Source organism: Mandrillus leucophaeus, unplaced genomic scaffold (assembly GCF_000951045.1).
Source record: "Mandrillus leucophaeus isolate KB7577 unplaced genomic scaffold, Mleu.le_1.0 Scaffold235, whole genome shotgun sequence".
Classification (NCBI taxonomy): Eukaryota; Metazoa; Chordata; class Mammalia; order Primates; family Cercopithecidae; genus Mandrillus; species Mandrillus leucophaeus.
In genome coordinates, this window is record NW_012102421.1 from 2966594 (window position 1) to 2983115 (window position 16522).

At 39.5% G+C, this 16522-nt stretch overlaps 1 protein-coding gene across 1 annotated transcript in view; it reads right to left on the reverse strand.

Moving 5' to 3' along the window:
• The window catches only part of LOC105541187 (calcium-activated chloride channel regulator 1), a 33755-nt gene extending 28808 nt beyond the window's left edge, over positions 1 to 4947 (reverse strand). The window contains exons 1-2 of the mRNA XM_011982101.1: positions 4857 to 4947; positions 4212 to 4601 (exon numbers count right to left, since the gene is read on the reverse strand). Of these exons, the coding sequence (XP_011837491.1) occupies positions 4212 to 4373 (162 nt within the window). The 5' untranslated portion in view covers positions 4374 to 4601; positions 4857 to 4947. The remainder of the gene's footprint in view (positions 1 to 4211; positions 4602 to 4856) is intronic.
• Positions 4948 to 16522: the final 11575 nt, after the last annotated feature.

Genomic DNA, 16522 nt, shown 5'->3' on the forward strand with positions numbered 1-16522 from the left:
TTATCAGTCATTCAAATTCACATCAGGATTTCACATTTTCAAAAACCAGTTATTTGTTAGGATGGGAAGAAGAAATGTAGAAATACATTTTAATAATAATAGCTAAGCTTTGTGAGCATTTGCCATATACCCTGTGTCATCAAAAAATCACTAGCAATGCAGACTCTAGAGACAGACTCTAATCCTGGCTGCACCACTTTTTGTGGGACATTCGGCAATTTCTAATTCCGAGCCTCAGTTTTCCCATTTACGAAATGGAATATTATATTATAGTGACTGGCTGATAAGGTCGTGGTGAGGAACAAAGTGAAACGTGATGTGCTAGGAACAATGTTTACTTCACACAAGCAAGTATATAATGTTAGCTACGCATTTCATTTCACTCGCTCCTTTGAGGATCAATAAATCTTTGAGGGTGAAACTGAGACTTAGTACAATTCTCAAGGTCTCACAGCAAGTAGTAATGAAGAGAAAAAGTGAATGTGATTTTAACACCTGCTGACTCTTGTAATCATTTTGGGATTATATACTAAGTCAAATTAAATGTAATACTAAATGTTATGGTAGTATTTGTCTATTTATTTATTTTTCTTTTTCTTAAACTTTGCCAAGGGCTGATAGAAGTATTTATTTTTTGTGCAGTGTGGTACTAAGAGTTAGATATAAGAAAATAGCATAATTATGTATTTTCAAATTACACCTAATTTTACTTCTCTAAAATGGAATAGCTACAGTGTTAAATTATAAATGTGTCTGCAGATTCCCTGAGATACGTTATGACAAGAGAGCAGGGAGAGTGATAAAAGATACTGTTATAGAAAGGGGGCAGTATGTCTGTTAGGACTGAAAACTATTTGCTTCGAAAGTGAGCATAGACAGGAAAGAAGAGCCTGAAGACTGAGCCTAGTGAATGTGGGGGACCCCAGCATTCAGAGGTAGGAAGAGGAGGAGCCAGTACAGGGGCCTCAGAAGGGCAGCCAGTGCCTGCAGAGGAAATGAGGAGCTGTGGGATGAGAGTGCTGTAGGGAGGAGGGCGTGATCATCAGTGTCAAGCACTGCTGAGCCGTCACTTCATATGAGGACTAAGAACTGATTGCTGGACTTGGCAGCATGGTGAGCCCTTGTGGCAGAATAAAGACAGCAGCTCCATAGAGTGGATTCGAGAAAGTGGGAGGTGAGGCAGTGGAGACAGTGAGTACAGACAACAACAGGTTCAGAAGTTTTTCTGTGAACTAAAGGGGAATGGAGAAATAGGCAGTAGCTGGAAGTGGACTTCAGGACAAGACAGTTTTGTTTGTTTTAATGGGAACTATTGTACAATATTTTTATGCTAACGGAAAAAAACCCAAAAATGGAAGAGAAAAAGGGGTCATTGCAGGAGCAAAGTCCTTGTGGGAACAGACCAGAGGGACCAGACTCCATTGCCTAGTGGGGGTCGTCTTCGGAGCGGAAACACTTCATCATTTTATGGGGAAGCAGCACTTGGGGATTAGTGCACGGGGGAATCCTGCTGTGCCTCTTCCTAAGAGGTCAACTTGAGGAACTTATTTTACCTCTCTGAGCCTCAGTTTCTCCCTTCCAAATAGTGATAATAATGGTTGCCTCTATTTTTTTAAGTGTTCTTAATGATTTACATTTTTTTCTTCTAAAACTCCTGGATTTTTAACACTCACTAGGAGAGTTTAATATTATGTCACTTTAAAAAATAAAATTAAAAAATGAGACAAGATCACCAAAAACTTGAAAAGTAGGTATAAAACTTCATATATTAGAGTATTATATTACCATTTGACTTGTGAAATGTGAATTTCCAATGTCTCCCAGGAAGAATAAGTAACATGGAATGCTCTTGTCTTCTACATTGTAATAGAAACAATAATAAGGGATCTTTGTTTTGGCATCTGTTCCAGATTTTCAGAAAATGACCTCACATCCTAATACACACTTAGACTCTCAGGCTGAGAGAAGGTTGGGGGTGACAGTTTATAGGATGGGCTAGAAATTCCTTCAGGACAGGGACAGTATATTGACCACTGGACTTCGAGTACCTGACATAATTTAGATGTTCCGTAAATATTTGTTGAATGAATAAACAAATGAATGGATAAATAAAGTGGGTTTGGTAAGTGACAAACTGGTATAGAAGTGCCAAGACAGGCAGTGCGTGGGGTCCTGTGCATTGCCCAGACTCCAAAATAACCCTATTGTGTACCTTCTTGTGTGTGTGTGCGCGCGCGCGTGTATGTCTGCGTGTGTACATGGGCATGTGTGTGTATGTATATTTGATGGAGGGGAGAGAGAGTTTCTCTCTGACTCTCCCCTCCTCAGCTTGTGACGTGTACTCACCCTACTAATATTAGCAAGAATGCAGTGGATGGAAGTGATGCAGAGCCATCAACTGCTCTTGTAGGTAGAGAAATCTGGGGACTGTCCTGCTGAAGCAAGTATTTTAAAGGCTGACTTAGAGGCTTCTGTCCCCACAGGGGCACCAGGGGAGAGTCTCTCATCAGCAAGAAGGTTGTTGGAGCAGAGGGAGGAATGGTCGGGAAAGGTGGCCAAGCCCTCGATGAGGTCCCTCAACTCTGCAGATCTGGCACGTCGAATAGGAGGGAGTTAGGGACTCTGAGCATTCTATTCACTTAAGTGTTCTTGTTACAGAGAAGGAAATGATGGAAGCCATCATTATCTCACCCCCAACTTCAGGATCCATACTAGAAAGCCAATTTAATAATTGTAGTGAGAAGTACATATCTCAGGAAGAAAACCTCCAAGGACAATGAAGTGGAAGCACTTTGAAAGCTCTAAGCACTATATACTGTAGACACAAATTACCAGGGTCATTGAAGATGAATATGGCATCTACTTTCTCCTTCTGGCATATTGCTGAACCCCACTGTCTAGCCAGAGACCGAAACACACTGGTCACGTGTTTGCTGATGCCACTTCCAAATTTAGAAACAATCAAAAACTCACTCAACATTTTAGATGATTGAGAGATTCAAGAAGTCTGAATCTCCCTTTTATCACAGACAGCCTGATTCTCTTTGGGTTAAGTAGGTAAACTTTATGGTGAATGACACCCTCCACTCTGTTCCCCATCCCCTACTGCTCCAGTTCTCTAACCACACACTCCCGGCAGGTAGAGACAGTTTTCTTTCCAAACATTATCTTTCTGTATTTGCCTCTGCTTAGAGCAATGGATCTCTGGGGAAACCCCTCTGGGCCCTTGTTCTATTAATTTTCCATCTAGAGAGAGCTGATGACTATATCTACCATTTATTGAGCTCTTACTATGTACCAGGCACTAATGCATGCATTTTTAAAGTTATTTTTTAAAGTTCTGAGATAAATTTAGATTAACAGAAGACATGCAAAATATTGCACCGTATTCTTACATACTCCACCCAGCTTCCCTTTATAGGCATGCATTTTAAACTTTGATCCTCACAAAATCCAATAAGAGAGGTATTTATTATTATTATTCCCATTTTACAGACTAGTCCTCTTACTAGTACAGCACTGCCTCTGGATGTGCTACAGCCAGATTCCGGGATGGTCTTTCATAAAGCATTTCCCTCTTAGTTTTAGCGGCTTGCTGTTGTACAAGACCTTCTTCAATGCTATAGATGCCCCTGCCAGGACAGGAAGTCTTCTTCCTTTCCCTTCTGCTACGTAAGAGGTAGCAAGAAATCCTTGAAAGGATCCCTTGAATTGGGGCTGATAAAATGCAAGGTTTTCTCCCATCAGAGGGTCAGGGTTGTTCTTACATCAGAGATTTGCATCTTGGGCTCCTTTTAGGATCACAGGGAAGGGGGTTCCAATTAGGAGAATAAAAGGAGAGTCTGATACGTGCCAAGGGTAAAATCAGGCAAAGGATCTGTGCATCTCACAATATCTGTCAAATGTAGCTGACCCTGCTGTACTATAGAACTAACTTTTCAGTGACATAATCCACAGCAGTACATATCAATTTATCATTTATCAATTGCCAACAATGTATCACTCTGAGTTATGTGCATTGCATTTATTATCTTATCTGACAGAAGAATCCTAATGGTTAACTTATTATTTCCATTTTACAGATGAAGAAACTGAAACTTAGACATAAAAATACGTGCCAGTGTCGTACAGCTGGAATAGGGCACTCGTGTTCTCTCTGTCACAACATTATGCTATGTTTTAAAAAGCATGGATAATTACTAAGAACTTACCTTTATTTGTTGAATGAGTGTTTCATCTTCTGGCACATTGGGGTCGATTGCAATGACAATGCCTTCATAGCCATTGTTGTTCAGCTGAATGAGTGAATTACTCAGGGCCCCTTCTAGAAGGTGAAGAATCAAGATGAACACAGAACTCTTAAATGGCCCCATTGCTGTACATCTCCCTGTGATTTCTCTCTTTGGAAAATGTGGGTTATGAAGGTGTCTTTCTTTACCATTATATATAAAGACACACCTTTCCAACTTATCAGAGGTGATTTATCACAGGTCTTTGTGTTTTACTATTGCTTTTGTATTCAGTAGGAGAATGATAACAATATCTTAGTCTCAAATTGTGTACTTGTAAATGTTTCAATTTGCCTTCAGGTGTGCCAGATGCTGGGGTAAGGGTGGGGGAGCCCACATCCGGTTCCTTGGAAGTCTTCACAGGTGACAAGCAGCTTGGCCATTGATAGGTTTGTTTACTTATTAGAAATGTTTACCCAGCCATGGACACCAACCCACCCAAAGTCACTCCAACCTCCTCCTGCCTAGGAACATCCAGACTGTTCTGCATATTCAATAAACATCTTGTAAGCCATATATCTAGTTATCCCTCATTGTGGTCTTTACCACAATGGTGGTTTTGTTTACCTTGACATAACCTCAACACCTCTTCATGCTCCCCTTAAATAAGAAAATATTCAATTGTATTCCACATCCATTTGTACCAAAAGCATTAGCAAGTGATGTAGATATTATTGAATATTTTATAATGGAGAGTAAAGATAACATGTATATCTTACTTTACAAAGCATACTTCTTCAAGTTCCTCATCAGACCTCTGCTTTCTCTATTCCATAGCTCCTACCAGTCAATAAAATTCCAATTAACAACATTAAATTATTTTGCCGAAACAAAATGTCCCTTGGAACATGAATTACGGACTGTCAGCAGCTGTATATATTCTTTCCGTTTGCCAAACCTCAGGTAGAACCTCAAATTGGCCCACCATTTTCTTGTATTGAAATACTTGAAATATCTCTACATCCATAACTTCATTTTGTCTTCAGATGGTGGTAAGAATCAATTTCATCTTGTCTGTGCCTTTTCATAAAAATTAAATCAGTACTTTTTGCTAGCATAATCTTAAGCAATTAAAAGGGAAACACTGAAATAGAGTGGAAATACTCAATTATAACGTGGTTGTCCAGATGATCCAAAATATGCTTTTATATCAAAATATGTATACATTTATTATTCATACAAAATTTAAAAATTTAGATTCCAAGTTATCTCAGACTCCAAATGTATGTGCCTGGGTTCCCTGAAAAACAGAGCCTAAGGCAGGCATATGTGCTAAGAGTTTGAGAGTTTAATCCCAGAGCAGTGAGAATGAGGCAATGGGGAAATGAGTCAGGCAGGGCTGGGAATCATTACTGAAGGAGGAGCATTACTAAGTCATGCAATGGAGAGACCCAGCAGGCCAGCCCACAGGCGCCCTTGCCTTCCTGTGTGGGATGTCTCCTGAGGGGCTGTGCAAAGAAACCACGCCTTGGAGCAGCCCTTTGGAGAGAGGAAGGAAAAGCATTTGGCTCCTTCTTATCTTCTACAGGTGATCATCTCCCCCTAGACTTTCTGGCTGTGTCATCCAGCCCTTTCAGCAGTTGCTTAGAAAGAGACACCTCCATGCCTTGTGGTATGTGAGGAGCCAGGGGTTACAAGAGGTTCCACCTTGACCTCAGGCAGTGGAACTGCTTGGACCTGCAAGGAATGGATAGTGACTGAGGTGGAGCAAGTGACTGAGTGACCAGTAGACAGATGGAACCAAGCAAGTCTGAGGAGGTTCAATAAGAAGAGTCTGATATAGTTCACTCTTTGAGCTGCTCAGATTCACTCTTGTACTTTCATCATATCTAGCTCCAGTATTATAATGTAGGATTTGCATTTCTCTGTGTGTGAGCACAAGCTGTCTCACTTTTTCCCTGAGAGAAGGTACAAGTTTAATCATTTACAGAATCTCCTTCAAAGTAGTGGTCAATTGCAATCTGCTCAAATGCATAAGGCAAGAGGGTTATTGAAATAAATTGCAATGCCTGCTGCTACAGCTGGTCTCAAGACATTTATAATCTCCCTCCTTTATTACCTATTTCCTTCACTTTTGCTCAGCATTTTGGCCGATCTGTATTGTTTGCTCTCTTGTTGGGGTAATCCCACCTTTCATCCCTGAGTAGGGTCTTTAGTTGTCTTGCCCTTGTTGGCTGCAGCTGCTGCATTTCCCTATGACAGGGGTCATCTGGTGTGACAGACCCAGTTTAAGTGCTCTCCAAATTTGCTTGGCATTCCCTGCAAGTTGGGTATTGGCTGCTTGGTCAATGGAGAGTCTTGGCTGCTGCTAAAATTCACACATCTCCTAAAACCAGTGTTTCTTCTTAGCTTTCCCCGGGAAGAGGGCCTAGTTTAGCATGGCCTTCACTGTGCAGACTGTGTGGGCAGCTCCTCCATTCTCTCCCGTGCCCAAGTCTGGCTTGAAATGGATGCGCGGAGGCTTTGGCTCAGATAAAGCACTGCACCATGGCACTGGGATCTGGCTTTGTCAGAGGCAGCCCAAATGGGCCAAATAACACAAACCAGAGGTGCAGGGAGTTAGCACCCTAAGGGACAAACTTTCACCAAAGAATATTTCCAGCATTCTGGAAGTTTCCTTTGCATTCCCTTCCAGTCAATCCCCCCAAAAGATAATCGCTGTTCTGACTTCTATTGCCACATAGGTTAATTTTGCCTGTTTTTGAACTTCATATAAACAGAAATATGCCATATGTACTCTTGCATTTGGTTACAGTGACATAACGTTTTCTATAAGAGATTCAGCCAAGTTGTTGAATATAGCAGTAATATGTTCTTTTTCCATTGCATTCAATTGTAAAAATATACTGCGATTTACTTACCACCTGTTCTTGATGAACATTTGGACTATTTCCAGTTTGGGGCTATTATGAATGAAGCTACCATGGATGTAAGCATTGATTTCAGTTGCGAATATACAAAGAGTGACACTGCTGGGTGACAGGGTATACATCTATCTAGTGACAAAGACCCCTTCCTTTGACTAAAACTTAAGTCAAGATCCTGAGTCTTCTCTGACTAGGTCTGATCTTGGGCTTCCCTCTCTGTCCTTGCAGAATCCAGTTTGAGCAAGAATCCTGCTAAGTCAGTTTAGGGAAAATCCCCACCTTTGGTATCTGACCATTCTCAGCATCTTTCCACTATGGTCTGCCTTCAGCAATAACCCTATTGAGTCAGTTTAGCCAGACATTCCTTATCGTTGATGTTTCCTCTTAGGCATTTTTCATCCACTGACCCCAGCCTTCTCCTTGGTTATAAATTCCCACTTGTCCTTATTGGAGTTGGAGTTAATCCACTCTCTCTCCCCAACTGCAAGACCTCCTTGCAATGGTCCTTGTACCTATCGCCATGGCCCCCACCCCTTACCATCTTTAACAAGTGTTTGCATGAAGTTTTTCTTTGATATTAGCTTATGTTGATCTCCCAAATACTTTTCAAGTGGTTGTTCAAGTTATTCCACATTCCAAGTACGTTGTACTGTCAGTCTTTCTAACTGTATCCATTTTCTTGGGAGTATAGTCATATTATTTGGTGGTTTTGATTTGCATTTTCCCTAATGACTAATCTTGTTAAAGACCTTTTAATATATATATTGGTCTTTTGTGAAGTGTCTCTTCAAGGTTTTTTTTGCACAATTTTTAATTAAATTGTCTTTTCCTTATTGACTTATGGGAGTTCTTTATATGTTCTGGATACTGAGTCTTTTGTACTGAAAGATACATTGAAAATATCTTCTCCTAGTTTGTGGCTTGCCTTAATAGTATCATTAGATGAATAGAGGTTTTTAATTTTAGTACAGTCCAATTTAATCTTTTATGTGTAATGTTTTTGTGTCATATTTAAGACAGCTTCCCCAAATTCATGAAGATATTATACAATATATGATTCTAGAAGCCTTGCTGCTTAACCTTTAACATTTAGGTATACTGATCTATCTCAAAATATTTTTGTGTATAGTGTGAGGAAAGGTTCAAGGTTTTTGTTTTGTTTTGTTTTCCTCTGTGATAGCCAGTAAGCCAAGAGCATTAATTGAAAAGACCATATTTCCCCTACTTAATTACAGTTGTGCTTTTGTTGTGCTTAGATGACTACAGATGTGCAGATCTGCTTCTGAACTCTCTGTTCTGTTCCCTGTTACATTGGTCTGTGTGACTATCCTTACTTTGATTATCTGGTAGTGTAAACTGTCCAGATTTGTTTTTATTGAAGACTATTTTGGCTACATTAGGTGCATTTCAATATAAAATTAAAAAGCAGCTTGTCAATTTCACATACAAAAAATCTGGATTTTATAGCAGTGCCTTAAATTTATAGATCGATTTTAGAAAAATTGACATCTTCATGATATTGTGTATTTCAAATTATGGAGATGGTGTGTCTCTTCATTTTAAGTTTAATTTGTCTCAACTGTGATTTGTAGTTTCAGGATAGGTATCTTGTGCATCTTTCATTAGATTTATTCTTAGGGGTTTTTCTTGGTGCTATTGTAGATGGTATTTTTATAAAATTCAATTTTCTAATTGCTTATTGCTGGTATATACAAATAAAATAAATTTTTATGTATGGACCTTAAATTTAGTGAACTTGTTTAATTCACTTATTTCTAGTATTTGTAGATTCTTTTGGATTTTATATGTATATAATTATGTCATCTGTGAGTAATAACATAATGATTCTTCTTTTCCAATATTTTTGTTTCCTTCTCTTACTGGACTAGCTAGGACCTTGAGTACAATATTGAATAGTGAAGAGAATGGATATCTTTTTTCTTGTTCCTAATCTCAGGGAGAAAAACATCCTAAAGAATTCTATATTTTACCATTAAGTATGCTGTTACCTAGAGATATTTTGTAGATACCTTTATCAGATTAAGAAAGTCTCTTTGGGCCAGGTACAGTAGTTCACACCTGTAATCCCAGAACTTTGAGAGGCCAAGGCAGGAGGACTGCTTGAGTTTGAGGCCAGACTGGGCAACATGGTGAAATCCCATCTTTGCAAAAAATACAAGAATTAGCCAAGTGTGGTGCCATGTCCCTGTAGTCCCAGCTACTTGGGAGGCTGGGGTGGGAGGATTGCTGAAGCCCAGGAGAGCCACTGTACTCCTGCAATCCTGCCTCTCACTCTCACTTTGAATAGAGTGAGACCCTGAGCCCCTGTCTTTAAAAAAAAAAAAGTATTTTTCTATTTCTAGTTTTCTGAGAGGTGTTTTTGTTGTTGTTGTTGTTGTTAAATCATGAATAGGTATTGAATCTTATCAAATGCTCTTTATACATCTATTAAGATGAGTATATAATTTTTCTCCTTTGTTCTGATAACATGACAAGTTACAATGACTGATTCTTCAATGTTAAATCACTCTTACATTCCTAGAGTAAATCTTAGTTGATCATGATGTAGCATCCTTTTCAATTTGCTAATATGTTGCTTAGGATTTTTGCACATTTGTTCATAAGACTGGTTGTGTACTTTTCCTTTCTTGTAGTGTCCTTGCCAAGTATCAGTATCAAGGACATTCTGAGGCTGGGCATGGTAACTCACGCCTGTAATCCCAATACTTTGGGAGGCTGAGACAGGCAGATGACTTGGGTCCAAGAGTTTAAGACCTGCCTGGCCAACATGGCGAAACCCTATCTCTACAAAAAAAATACTAAAATTGGCTGGGCATGGTGGTGCAGACCTGTAGTACCAGCTACTCAGGAGGCTGAGGTAGGAGAATTGCTTGAAACTGGGAGGTACACCACTGCACTCCAGCATGGGTGACAGAGTGAGACTTTGTCTCAACACACACACACACACACACACACACACACACACACGAAAATTAGAAAATATTTGGAACTAAATGATAATTAAAATATGGTGTATCAAAATTTATATGACAAGCTAAAGCAACAGTCAGGAGGAAATTTAAGAAACTAAAAAATAGTCTTATAAAAACTGTTGCAGAGTGTAAACAGACAGAATATAAATTTTTTTTTTTTTTTTTTGAGACAATGTCTTGCTTTGTCACCCAGGCTGGAGTGTGGTGGAGCAATCTCTGCTCACTTCAATCTCCACCTCCCGATGTCAAGTGATTCTTTCACCTCACCGTACCGAGTAGCTGAGATTACAGGCCCACACCACCACGCCCAGAGATGGGGTTTTGCCATGTTGGCTAGGCTTGTCCTGAACTACCTGCCTCAAGTGATCTGCCTGCTTCAGCCTCCCAAAGTGGTGGGATTACAAACTGTTTTCTAATTTTCACTGTGAGTTCTTTCTTAACATATGAGTTATGTGGAAATATGTTGCTTAATTTCCAAACATTTGGGGATTCTCTAGTAGATTTATTTTTGATTTCTAATTTAATTTCCCTGTAGTATTAATATGTACTAATATAAATATTATATATATATACACACAATAATATATTATATTCCTCTTTCCCCTGTCTCATAATCTGTTTTGCCAGGATAGTAAACAAGCTTCTGAACTCTGTTGGACATTAAATAATGTGCACATTAAATAAATTTGTATGCCATTTCTCCAACTAATCTGCCTTTTGTGAGTTGATTTTTCAGCTGAGCTTCAGAGGGCAAAGGGGATGTTTTGAGAGAGAAGGAAGGAAGAAACCAGTCAAGCAGGCAGTTAGGGTGGGTCTTCGGTTGAATTCTTTCAAACAAAAGAACAACCTGCAGACACAGATAAGGGAGCTTGCACAGAGGGGCTTGCCTAAGACATGCCCACAACCGCACAGATAAAAAAGGCTACCCAGGTGACTTTCCCAGACATGCCTGCAATGGAAAATTCTGTCCGCTAACACATGCGCAGTAAGAGGAACAAAGCAATATGGAGTAACTCAAGCTAAGGGCCCACATGCACACTAGGAGGACAGGGTGGAGCTATCAGAAAGTCATGCCTTATGCAAATGAGATACCGAGCCCTCACTGGTTTCTTATGAAAGCCTGTGCATTCAACTGTAAAAATGGCAATCTTCTGGGGCCCCTCTACACCATTTATCTTCTTCATGTTCTTGCTTCTTCTTTCCTATGTTAGTGTGAAGTAAGATCATGCCAATTTAAAACATACTCCTTTTAGATATTTGTTCTTTTATATTGCTTTCGCTACACAGAGCTAGGGAAATAGAAAGTAATTGCCCACTGTGCTGGATAGCTTCCTTCTTCCTGGGTCCTTGAGGCAACAGTTGTCAGAAAGCAGCTTTTTGATAAGAATCAGCAGCTTGTAGCTGAGAGGGACTGGGAAATAAAAGTGGCCACCATCCAGGTCACTCTCCACCCATTTCGGGAACCATCTTGCTGATAAGAGCTACTCATTCTAAGGGCAGGAGGGATTTTTGGACCAAGACATGGCTTTTGATCTTTGGGAACAAGCTCTAATCACCCCCATGCCTGTGTGTCTATGTCTTTGAGTGTTTCTCTATCACCGTGTACTCTGTGATATATCCCTTTCATACCTTATTTCATCTCTTTTTTGTGCCAGATCTGGCATTAAACTTCCTATAATGCATGCATACAAGAGAAATCGGATTTTTCTTTCTTTCAGAGCCTGCTGCTCATCTGACTTCCCTCTGCCTCTACTTCCTGTTTCCCTGCATTTTGCATTTGCAGATCTTAACACATAATGCAGCATCCACCCAACTTTGTATATATTCCATCTTTATTTTTCATGAGGTGGATTTTCTACCAGTCTTATACATCCAGTCCTCCATTATGGATCATCTTAATTTTGTTTTAAATGTCTTTTTTCTTCTCTTTTGTCTTATCAGCTTTATTTAGATCTGGTTCACACTCTTGTTCTGTTTTCCCCCTCAATAAAGTCACTTTTTCTTTTCTTTATGTATCAAATATCCTTGCCTCTTTCTCTTCCTCCTTAGAAAGCAAGGTTTCTCAGCCTGAGCATTATTGACATTTTTGGCTGAATAATTCTTTGTTGTAGGGGTGTTAGAGTAGGTAGCTAGGCAGACATGAGTAGGACTGGAGACAGACCCCCCACCCTCCATCAGGAATGTCAGGCAGCCATCAGGTGATGGTCAGGCAGTTGTTCAACTGTCTCTCTAAAATAATAATTGGTTGCAGCCAGCACCAGGAGAAGGTAGTTTCCCAATAGATAGAAAACACCTGAAGCTGGTGATCAGCTGCTTCCCAATAAGACCTCAGGAACTGGGCAGGTGAACTCAAGCATGTGCACTAAGAGGCAAAATGGTGGAGTTTAACTGGTAAATGACCTTCCTCTAGGAACACTTGACTGGTAAGGAAAAAGATGCCTAAAATGAGCATGCACACAACTTTAGTAAACATACTGCGCATGCTCCCCTCCCAAGTGCTGGCAGGCCACTGTGAATGCAGACAGCCTGTCCCAAGAAAAACATCAAGGGAGGAGAGATGCAAAACCCTGGAACCATGCCAACGTATAAAACCCTAAGTCAAAGATCAAACAGGGCACTTGGATCTCTCAAGTTGCCCACTTGGCCCTCTTTCAAGTGTACTTCTTTTTGTTCCTACTCTAAAGCTTTTAAATAAACTCTTACTCCTGCTCAAAAACTTGCCTCAGTCTCTCACTCTGCCTTATGCCCCTCGGTTAAATTCTTTCCTTCAAGGGGGCAAGAATTTAGTTGCTACAGACCCATGTGGGTTAACTGCTGCTAACAGGGGCTGTCCTGTGCATTGTAGGGTGTTTAGCATATTTTTATTTTAGATATTTTTATTTTATGTGTTATTTTTGAGATAGGGTCTCACTCTGTCATCCAGGCTGGAGTACAGTAGCATGAACACAGCTCACTGCAGCTTTGACCTCCTAGATTCAAGTGATTCTCCTGCCTCAGCATCCCGTGTAGTTCGGACTACAGGCATGTGCCACAACACCTGTCTAATTTTTTTGATTTTTTGTAGAGAAGGATCTCATTTTGTTGCCCCAGCAGGCCTCTAATTCCTGGGCTCAAGCAATCCTCCTACCTGTGCCTCCCAAAGTGCTAGGATTATAGGTGTGAGCCACCACACCTGGCCTCCATTCTCTATTTTTAATGGGTGCTAAAAAAGTCACAATGTGCATCCTTAACTTATCCCAGTCTACTGTGAATTAATATTATACCAATTTATGTATAATGAGAGTACCCTTCAATATTATAATTCCATTTGTCACCTTTATGTTCATTTTGCCCTTATTATCTTATATCATACTTCTTCATGTTATTAATACCACAATATATTGTTTTTATTTCTGCCATAGTTAATTGTTTTTTAAAGGAATTGGGTAAAGCAAACCAACAGCATAGATACCTACTTATTTATAATTTATTTATTTATTTGGAGATGGAATCTCATTCTGTCTCCCAGGCTAGAGTGCAGTGGCGCTATCTCAGCTCACTGCAACCTCTGCCTCCAGGGTTCAAGTGATTCTTCTACCTCTGCCTCCCGAGTAGCTAGGATTACAGGCACCCGCCACCATGCCCAGCTAATTTTTGTATTTTTAGTAGAGACAGGTTTTTGCCATGTTGGCCAGACTGGTCTCGAACTCCTGACCTCAGGTGATCCACCCACCTAGGCCTCCCAAAGTGCTAGGATTACAGGTGTGAGCTACTGTGCCCAGCCTATAATTTCTAAAAACCCTTCAATGCTGTAGAGCTATATTTCCATCAGACATCATTTTCCTTCAGCCTAAAAAAATTTATTTGGTATTTCTTGCTGGCAAAAATTAGCTTCTACTTACCTACATTTTGAAAGACATTTTTGCTTGAAATCATTCTATGTTGACAGATTTTCTTTTAGCACTTTAAAATGCTATTTTATTGTCTTGTGGCCTCAATTGTTTCTGATGAGTAGTCAGTCACCATTTGTATGATATGCCTAGGTGTTTTCTTTGTATAGATCCTATTTTAGGTTCACTTGAACATCTAAGATCTGTGGATTGATAGTTTAAATCAAATTTGGTTTTTTTTTCAGATTGAGAGGATACAGGTTTGGGGACTTTCCTCTTTGTGGTTGCTTCTTTTTGGGATTTCCTTCCTCAATTTCCAACTATTCTGACACCCAGACAGCTTACTTCTGACTTGTCAACCTGGGAAGATGGCTGCTTTCGGCTTGAGCGCTATCCAGATGTTCTGTGCAAACTAGGGAGAGCCTTTGGGGAAAAATTTGGTTAAATGTGTATCTCATCTCTATTTATTCTCCCCTTTTAAGGGTCATATCTCCTTCAGTTTCTACCTGCTTTTGTCAGTGTCCATTGCTTCAAGAATTGTGTTCTACATTTTTTTCCAGAATTATAATTGTTATTTGTTAGAGGATTAGTTTGATATGAGCAGCTTTACCATCAGTGTCACATTAAGTTTTAAATGTAAGCTATATCTAGGGGTTAACTCTTCTAAGAATAATTGCATTGTAATAAAAGATAAAGCATACACAACATTTTTTTTGGAAGACTTTCTGTTATTAACATACAAGTACAAAGGTACTTTTAGGACAGTTGATGGTGTCCACACAAACAGTGACCTGTTCAGTGCATAGGCTATATTAGCAGCTCTTAAAAATCCTCCATCCCTTACTTTTGTCTCTCTTCCATTGAGATTTAATCTTCCTCTACTATCCCTAAAAGAAGAGGGCAAAAAATGGGGGGATGTTCTCTTCACTTTCCAGAACAAATTTCTATCCACTACATAACAATGACTATTTTGGAATTTGAAAATAGTATCTGTCCATATTGCTTAATTCCATAGACTTCTCTTCTCTCTCTCAGATAACTGTGCATCTGGCCCACAATCTTCCTCCTCTGGCAATCTTGGGTCATGTTGTTAATGATGTCACACGTATTGACATCACGGTATTCCACTAGTGACCAGTGAGCACATCATAGTTTTTCATTCTTTTTGGCCAAATGCCCTATTGTTTCTATTTTTTTTTTTTTAAATCAGGTATACAGAATCAACAGGGAATTTACTATGACTCTGTTTTGATTGCTGGAATCTCTAAATCTGTGTTCTCCTACATTTACTACGTCTTTCTTTTTGTTTCATATTTTCACTCCTTACAACTACTGAACAGTGTTTACTCTACACACTTCATGAGATCACTCTTTCTACACTGTTATATTTGTTTGTTACTTTAATATCATTAGAATCCCTTAATTTTGCCTCTTATACTCACTGATTTCTGGACTTAAGTCCATATGTTCCATTCCTGTACCCACAAAATGGAAGACAAACAACAACAACATCAACAGCAAAACCTACCAGGTTTCTTTAAAGCTAGATCTGCTGTCCTGCGAACTTATCATGAAACAGTTAAATATCTCTAGGTAGAAACCCTGGCATCTGCCCACACCTTCTTAAATAGGAGTAAAGGAGTAGTCTGAGAACCTGGCTCTTCTTTTGTATAGTTCTGCCATTAACAAGTATAAAACTTTGAATTACTCACCCAACCCTCCATTTTCCTGTCTGTAAAATGAGGAAAATATTTGAGAACTTGAAACCCACTACAATCCATCTCTGTGTTTCACTAGCCCGGTTTGAAACTAGAGAGAAGCAAATTCCATGCTAGCAAGTATAATAGCGATAGAGGGAGGAAGGACTGACTGCCAGCTAGGAATTGAGCTGCAAGGGTCTTGAAGCTTTCATCTGTGAAAATGTAGGCACTGTGAGACTTAGAAAGTAACAGGCCAGACACTGGATCAGTATAAACTACAAGGAGGTGGCCTGGGTAGAGAGAGTTGCTGGTTGTTTTTCTCCCCAGCACTGGTCTGAGTCTCTCATTTAGGGCTTCATGCTGTCTCTTTCTTCCTGTCCCAATTCCCCACATTTCCGTCTCCACTACCGTAAAACATAATCTAATTTTTATTCTTAATTGGTCCTGGTTATAAAACTTAGATCTAGTCTACCTTATTATGTATATTATTCAATAAAGTTTTAAACTCTTTAATTAAAAAGGCAAATGATTTTATTTTTCGATAATCTTTTTAAAAAATAAGAGGAAGGAGTAAAATTAAAGAGGAAAGATGATTTTTATTTCTTTGTGACCTCTATTTCCCCCTTCCCCTGCCCTTGGTAAGTAACTCTTGATGGAGAAAGGATTCAAGACTCTTATTTAACCAAAAACCAGAGCCAGCTAATCATTTCCAAAGGTTGGTATCTCTCTGCTGACCTTTTCTTTGGTTGAAATTGAATAAAACTATATGTTCATATATGTATTAAACTCAGAATAACATCTTTT